This window comes from Ctenocephalides felis, unplaced genomic scaffold (assembly GCF_003426905.1).
Source record: "Ctenocephalides felis isolate EL2017-DRISC unplaced genomic scaffold, ASM342690v1 CF-g0.4_SCAFFOLD_03595, whole genome shotgun sequence".
In the NCBI taxonomy this organism is placed as follows: domain Eukaryota; kingdom Metazoa; phylum Arthropoda; class Insecta; order Siphonaptera; family Pulicidae; genus Ctenocephalides; species Ctenocephalides felis.
Genome location: NW_020539749.1, coordinates 5553 through 13854, shown reverse-complemented (window position 1 = coordinate 13854; position 8302 = coordinate 5553). Strand labels below are relative to the sequence as shown.

Genomic DNA, 8302 nt, shown 5'->3' with positions numbered 1-8302 from the left:
ATATTACAGTACACATTATATATGTGTATATATACAAATATATAATATATACATTTATGCAAATTGCATATCTTATAAATATGTATTGTAATAGTATAATGTAACATGTCATTGTTGAAATTATACGCTTTTTTATATTCAATTTTGGTTTTTTAATTTAAAAAAAAATTTTGAATTCAAACGGTCTATATAATATTGGTGCATTTCTTCAGCATTTTATATTCGCACCCATGGCCGACGCTGGCGCCATCTACATTGGGAGAGGGAACTAACCCGGGCAAATTGACAGTTTTGACCGAAAAACGTGGCAACGAAATATGGCCCGAGAGAGCGATCTATATACTCTTCTTTTATCTATGATTAGAACTGCAATGAAGTTGGCAAGACAAATTTAAATTTGACAGTTGCACAGACACAAAACAAAGTTCAATTTTCACAATTACTATTAGGTAATACTAAGCCAATCATGACGTAAATAGTTTAACTAAGTCATTATATCTAATAATGCACTCAAATCCGCTTTTAATTTAATAAATTATACTATTTTACTTATTAAATTATTGAATCTTTTTTTGAGGTTATGTTCAACTTTGACGTTTCAATCAACTGTCAATGGAGTGTGTATCTACAAGAATAATTTTATGGTACAATTAAAATACCGCCAAAAGTGTAAAAAAAATCACAAAAAAGTGACAGAAACTGACTATAAATTGAAATAAAAACATTTTAAAATGAAGTCCTGTTAATAAAATTATGATATAAATATAATATAAGTAAAAATATAGTGGATAGTAAATTTAAACCTGACCTAACCTAACATTACATTATTTTTAATTAATTTTTGTAAGTACTATTAAATATATAATTAAAACTAGTCAATAATGACGTGGATATTTTTACTACAAGGTAAGATATACTATTTACACAACGTGATAAAATCTTTCTTCAATTATTTTATTTATTTTTTGGTATAGATTCTTACATCGGTGACTGTTGCAGTTTAGAAATAGTTCCTTTGAAGCACCCAGGCACCGGCAAGAAAAGTTTATTTGTTTTCAATAAACAACATGAAATACAAGAAGTGATGTCGTTTTCTGAATCAAAGCGTTCGTGGTTTATAAATGACACTGTGGCTTCAAATGGGAATTTATATTTGTCGACGCCTATTGATCCTTTATTTTTAAGTAAGGGATATATGATAAATGATACATATATATGATAAATGATACATATATATATATATATATATATATGTGTGTGTAAAACAATAATTTTACTCACTTTTTTTAGTCCTTCCATATCTATATGAGTCCTGTTTAAATCAAGCGTCCCCCTTAGATCAAATATTAAAAGATCCAGATTTTCCAGCAACCGACAGGTTATTAAAATGTTCTTCCCCAGAACAACTTAGTTTAGTTGCTGATAGAAAAGGATCTCAGGACTTGAATGTAATTTGGACCTGCAAATATTTTTGTTTTATAAAATTAATATTAATAATTACTTGTATTTTATTTTATTTATATTTTAGGCATATAAATTTAATAAAGAAAAATGCCTGTCCTGGTTAGCTACAAAAGTTAATCTCATTGCAAAGGTTTTGAAAAATAAAAAATTGCATGTGGGGAGTGGAGCAGTGTCTGCTTCGTTTGTTAAAAGTGAAGCTGATGTTTCAGATTGTGATGGTAAATATTATATTTATATATATTATATATATATATATATATATATATATATATATATATATATCATATATAAAATTCTTCTGTAATGATGTATGAATGCAATGCATGGCTCTTGTCAATATTTAGTATGGAAAGTTCTTCGTAACATGGCCTTGCCATAACATTTTTAGAAGTATAAATAGATTGCAATTTAAATTGTTTCCGCACTCGATAGAGGCGCCACTAACTGTAGCACGTAAATTAACCCTTGGGTTCAATTCTAGGTAAGATTTATATAAATATATAATATGAAAAAACTAAAATTTTAATTTTAGTTTATGTGTCAATAGAGTCTCTTTTAATTTTTTGTCTTCAATTTCAGTTTGCTTGTCAGTAGAGTCCTTTTTCATTTTTTGTTTTTTATTTATTTTTGTTCCTCAGTAAAGTCCCTTTTTCATTTTTTGTCTTTCATTTTAGTTTGCTCGTCAGTAGAGTCCTTTTTTCACTTCTTGCCTTTTATTTAAGTCATTTATTACATTTCTTGTCATTTATTCTATTTGCTTGTCAGTAGAGTCCTTTTCCATCTCTTGTCTTTAATTTCAGTTTGCTCGTCAGTAGAGTCCGTTATCACTTTTATTATTTATAATGTTTATAATTTCTTGAAAATCTACTCGTCGAGACCTTTTAAACGATACCCCACATGCTATAAAACGTACAATCTAAAATTTTTGAAGTAAAACTTCTTCAAGCTCGTTTAATAAAAATGCGTAAAACGTGTGCAAGTCGTGGATAAATTACATAGTTAATTGCAGTATTCGGATTCTATTCAAAAATACCTTTCAAATGATACTCAGCATGCCAAAAAAACACAATTTAATTTTTTTGAAGTAACACTTCTTTAAGCTCGTTTAATAAAAATGCGTAAAAAGTGTGCATTTTATGGATAAATCGCATAGTTAATTGCAGTATTCGGATTCTATTCAAATATACCTTTCAAATTTTAGAATGAAGTTTAAAAATTTATTAAAAGTGTATATTTTGTGGGCAAATCTCATAGTTAATTTTAGTATTTGTTACGAAAGTTTTACATCTCACATATTTGAAAAAAAAAATCGATGAATTTTAACAGTCTGGAATTTTTTACAATAAATTATGGTTATGTATTATATAATGTTTTCATTATATTATGATCATTTGTTTGAGAAAATCGTTTTCTACTCGTCGAGACCTTTTAAACGATACCCCACAAGCCATAAAATAAACGATCTAAATATTTTGAAGTAAAACTTCTTTAAGCTCGTTTAGTACAAATTTGTAAAAAGTGTACATTTTGTGGACAAATCATATATTTAATTTTAGTATTTGTTCAAAAGATTTATACTATACATATTTAAAAAACAAATTTTAACATTCTAATATTTTTTGCAATATAATATTACGTTTCTTTACAATATAATCATTTTATTGTGCAAAATCGTTTTCTACTCGCCTACACCTTTCAAACGATACCCCAAAAGCCATACAAGATACGATCTAAAAATTTTGAAGTAAAACTTCTTTAGACTGCTCTGTTACAATCTTTTGGTTTTTACTATCTTATTTTTTCTTTAAGTAATAAAATAAGCTTAATCGAGAATAAATTTTACAACAAATTTTATGTTTTTTCCTATCTTATTTCACGTTCAAATAATCTAATAAACTTATTCCAAAATAAATCTACTAGCTTTGAAAATTGAGCACAGTTAGACCCTCTGTTGAGTGCGGAGAACACTAAAACAGGGTAAAGCACATTTGTTTATTATACATATAAACAAGCAAGTCAGATTCATGCATCATCGAAGATTCTGTTATACTCGTATATATATATATATATATATATATTTGTATCATTATATTTTTTCCAGATGATTACAAAGCCTACGCCTTCGGCATAATATCCGAGTACATAAATTACGATTTAAGCAAAATGTTAAAAGTTCATCTAGGAATTCCCGAAACCGAACAACCAGACAATCAAAAAAGAAAATCTTTAGCGACAAATGATAAAAACACAAAGAAAATCAAATTAGAAAAAGATACCGAAGACTTTGTAATGCCGATTAAAGTAGAAAAACCGAAGGCTCCTTCTGCGAAAGAGAAGGCTTGGGGCAAGGCTGCAAGTGGAACCAAGAGTATATCGTCGTTTTTCATGAAAAAATAATATTAAGTGATATTATGAAGTAATAATTTTTGTATAATTATGAATAAATTATTTTCTTTTTAAATTGTGTGTTTGTTTGTGTTGGATTATGATTTTAAATAGTAAAGAATCATAAAGAAAGAAAATTTGTCCACAAAATATACACTTTTCACGCATTTCTATTAAACGAGCTTAAAGAAGTTTTACTTCAAAAAATTTAGATTGTATCTTGTATGGCTTGTGGGGTATCGTTTAAAAGGTCTCGATGAGTAGATAACGATTACCACAACAAAAATAATTATGTATATTGTAATAAAAACGTAATATTTTATTGCAACAAATATAAGATTTTTTTTTTTAATATGTAAGGTGTAAACATAGATAAACAAGTATATCAATTTCGTGTAAAATTTTCGTAGTGAATACTATGTAGTTTGTCCACAAAATATACACTTTTTTCAAATTTGTAGTAAACGAGCTTAAAGAAGTTTTGCTTAAAAATTAAATTGCGGTTTTTTGGCATATTGGGTGTCGTTTAAAAGGTCTTTTTCAAGAAAATCCAAATTTTGAAATTAACCATATGGTTTTTTCACAAAATATAACTATTTAATAAATTTGTAGTAAACGATCTTAAAAAAGTTTTACTTCATAAAATTTAAGTTGTATTTTTTCGGCATGTTGGGTGTCGTTTGAAAGGTCTTTTTCAATAGAATATGAATACTGCAATTAACTATGTAATTTGTCCACAAAATATACACTTTTAATGAATTTCTAGTAAACGATCTTAAAGAAGTTTTACTTCAAAATTTTTTCATTGTATCTTTTATATCATGTGGGGTATCGTTTGAAAGGTCTCAACGAGTAGAACACGATTTTCTCAAAAAATTATCATATTGGAATAAAAACATTAGATACAAAACCATACTTTAATGCAAAAAATATCAGAATGTTAAAATTTATCGATTTTTTATGTAAAAAAATGTGAGGTGTAAAACTTGTGTAGCGAATACTAAAATTACTTATGTGATTTGTCCACAAATTATACTCTTTACGAATTTATAGCAAAGATGAGTAAAGAAGTTTTACTTCAAAATTTTTACATTGTATCTTTTATATCATGTGGGGTATCGTTTGAAAGGTCTCAACGAGTAGAACACGATTTTCTCAAAAAATTATCATATTGGAATAAAAACATTTGATACAAAACCATACTTTAATGCAAAAAATATAAGAATGTTAAAATTTATTGCGCTTTTCTTTCAAGTGTGTCAAGTATAAAACTTTTGTAATTATGCGATTTGTCCACAAAATATACACTTTTCATGCATCTTTAATAAACTAGCTTAAAGAAGTTTTACTTCAAAAATTTTAGATTGTACGTTTTATATCATGTGGGGTATCGTTTAAACGGTCTTTTTTATTAGAATAAGAATACAGAAAGCACTTTTAAAAATTTCTTTGATAATATGAAGTAATAATTTTTGTACATTGATGAATAAATTATTTAACTAGTAAAAAGTCAGAAAAAAAATTACCTTGTTCTTATTCTCGAATCTCGTCACCTTCTTGATCTATAACCAATTGTCATCTTCAGTTCCGGATATAACATTATTGTTTTCTTTGTCCTGAAAATACTGAAACTAGGTGCAAGTGGCATTTCGCCTTGAGAGAAAATGAAAATTAATAGTAATTTGATTGGTATATAATTCACCTGTATACCTGTTTACATGTCTACTTGTTTTCCTGCCTCCCAATATAATTCCCTTTTTGAAGTGAATCAACCATAATAATTTGTAATGATCATAGGGTCCACAAAATAAAAAAAAAGTTGCGAAAAAAGGAGAAAAATAAAGAAAACGATAAAATCATCGATCTAGTAATTCTTCTGCATGATGATTAATAGAAAAATCTCTTACTTTCTGTCTTTTTCTAAAACTTTATTTTCCCTAACATGTTCTGAAATGGTTTCTGGAACGTTATTTACATCTTTATAGAGAAACAACAAAAATAATAAGATTTTAAATAATCATGCAGGAGCATTACTAGATCGGATTTTGCAGTCATTTTTCATTTTTCTTAGTTTTGCTCGTAAGTAGAGTCCTTTTCCTCTAATTTTGTCTCTAGGTACTAAATTTGCTCGTCTGTAGACTCCCTTTCTTCTAATTTCCTCTCTAGATAATAAATTTGCTTGTCAGTAAAGTCCTTTTCTTCTAATTTGCTCGTCTGTAGAGTCCTTTTTCTAATAATTTTCCATCTAGATATTAAATTTGCTCGTCAGTAGAGTCCTTTTCGTCTATTCTTCTTTCTAGATATTAAATTTGCTCGTCAGTAGAATCCTCTTCTTCTAATTTCCTCTCTAGATATTAAATTTGCTCGTCAGTAGAGTCCCTTTTCTTCTAATTTTCTCTCTAGATATAAAATTTACTCGTCAGTAGAGTCCTTTTTGTAATTTTCCCAACAGTTTTTCAAGTTGCTTGTCCTTTTTAAATTCACATACACACAGAAGTTACGAAAAATCCAAAATATCGAAATTTTTCATCATTTTCAAAAAAAAAATCTAAATTTTAAAAAATTAAAAAAAAATATCAAATTTTTGTTAAAAAAAAACGATTTCTTACAAAAATTTGAGGATATTTAAAAATTTTCAAAAAAAATCGAACATTTTCAAAAATATCCAAATTCTCCACAAATTTGAAAAAATCGATTTTTTCCAAAAATTCCAAAAAAATTACGAACTTTTAAAAAATTTTCATAACTGAAAAAAAAAATCAAAACAGTTGAATCATTCAAATCGATTGTTCTCAAATCCTTTCTCTCAAAAACTGAATAGCCTTTACAACGTGTTTCCGAAACAGTTGGACCTGCCTTTGCCAAAAACTCTTTAGCCATCAATAGGAATCGAATGTTTTTTGAATCATTCAAATCGGTTGATCAACATTAATAAAATCGCCACAAAAATATCATTTTTAACCCCGAAATGACATTTTTTCGACTTTTTTTCTGCATCTCCTAAACCGCTGTACCTGCCTTCGTAAAAATGTAATAAATTCTTCATTTCGTCAATACAAATAAAATGTTTCTTAAATCATTGAAATCGGATTCTTCGTTCTCTCAAAAACTCGATTTGTATTTTCTACACTCTTTGCTCTGTATCTCCGTAACGGCTGGACCTGCCTTAGCCAAAAACTAATCAGCACATCTCCCTATCAATAGGGATCGAATGGTAAATGAATCATTCGAAACGATTGATCCTTGCTTCCGAAAACGTGGACGAAAAAATGCGGACATGCAAAACACACACACACACACACAAACACATGCATTTTATCTTAGGTATGCCAGAAGTTCAGAAACCTCGGAAACGTGAAGATGTGCAAAAATTTTCATTTTCGATTTTTGGACGACTACAATAACTTACCCTACGGGAAGTTAATAATAATAAGTCAGATGTATTTTCATTATCATTTAAACATTGTATTTTGCCTCGAAGACTTGTATAAAATCTCTCGTCCACATTATTAAAATAATATATATATATATATATATATATATATTAAAACTAATAAAATATTAAATTAAATTAAATCTGCATCAGTTACCTTATTACTAATTAATTTACAATTAAAACCTGTGTACATATTTTAGCATCATAATTACATCATAAAAATTAAGTTATCTTTTATAATAAAATTTTAAAACATCCATTAGTCGTTTTGTATTAATTTAAAATTAACTAATTATATTTAAAACTATTGTTAAAATTTACATCTAAATTAGATACTTTGCTAAAGGTAATTTTAAAGGGTCAATTTTAGGATAAAATAGAAATTTTATGGGTCTATCTTCGTATGAGTAAGAAACTGTTATAAATCTATGTATTTGGTGCGTAAACACATAAAGCCTAACCTCCAAAATGCACAAACTTCAAATAAAAATTCTAGGATAAAAAAGAAATGTTACGGGTCTATCTGTGTATGAGTTGGTAGTAAGAAACTGTTACAAATCTATGTATTTGGTGCGAAAACACATAAAACATAACCTCCAAAAGGTACAAATGTAAAATAACAATTTTATTATAAGTGCAACTTTCTGATAACACATACGTAAAGTTAGATTTTAAGGTGTCTAAAAGTTTTTTGACTTTTATTACTACAAACTCATACGAAGATAGACCCACCATAACATTTATATTTTATCCCTAAATTAACCCTTAATTTTGTAAATAAATACAAATTCAGGGGAAAATTCTGCCTCATAAAATTTACATCCAATTTAATTACTAGCTAAAAGTGATCAAGTGGTCAAATTTAGGATAAAATAGAAATGCTGTATTGTGGGTCTATCTTCGTATGAGTCGGTAGTAAGAAACTGTTAAAAATCTATGTATTTGCTGCGTAAACACATAAAACCTAACCTTCAAAATGCACAAACTTCATAAACACATTAAATCTAACCTCCAAAA

General features: G+C 27.5%; 1 protein-coding gene across 2 annotated transcripts; it reads left to right on the top strand.

Moving 5' to 3' along the window:
* Positions 1-778: 778 nt before the first annotated feature.
* Positions 779-3861, top strand: LOC113390689 (ribonuclease H2 subunit B-like). 2 transcript variants are annotated; one of them, XM_026626883.1, is made up of 5 exons: positions 779-906; positions 1000-1184; positions 1291-1448; positions 1529-1682; positions 3566-3861. In XM_026626883.1, the coding sequence occupies exons 2-5, from the start codon at positions 1085-1087 to the stop codon at positions 3859-3861; spliced, it is 708 nt and encodes a 235-aa protein (XP_026482668.1). In that variant the 5' UTR covers positions 779-906; positions 1000-1084. The 2 variants fall into 2 exon arrangements, with proteins under 2 accessions (XP_026482668.1, XP_026482667.1); XM_026626882.1 differs by having other exon boundaries at positions 809-906; positions 975-1184.
* The last annotated feature ends 4441 nt before the right edge of the window (positions 3862-8302 follow it).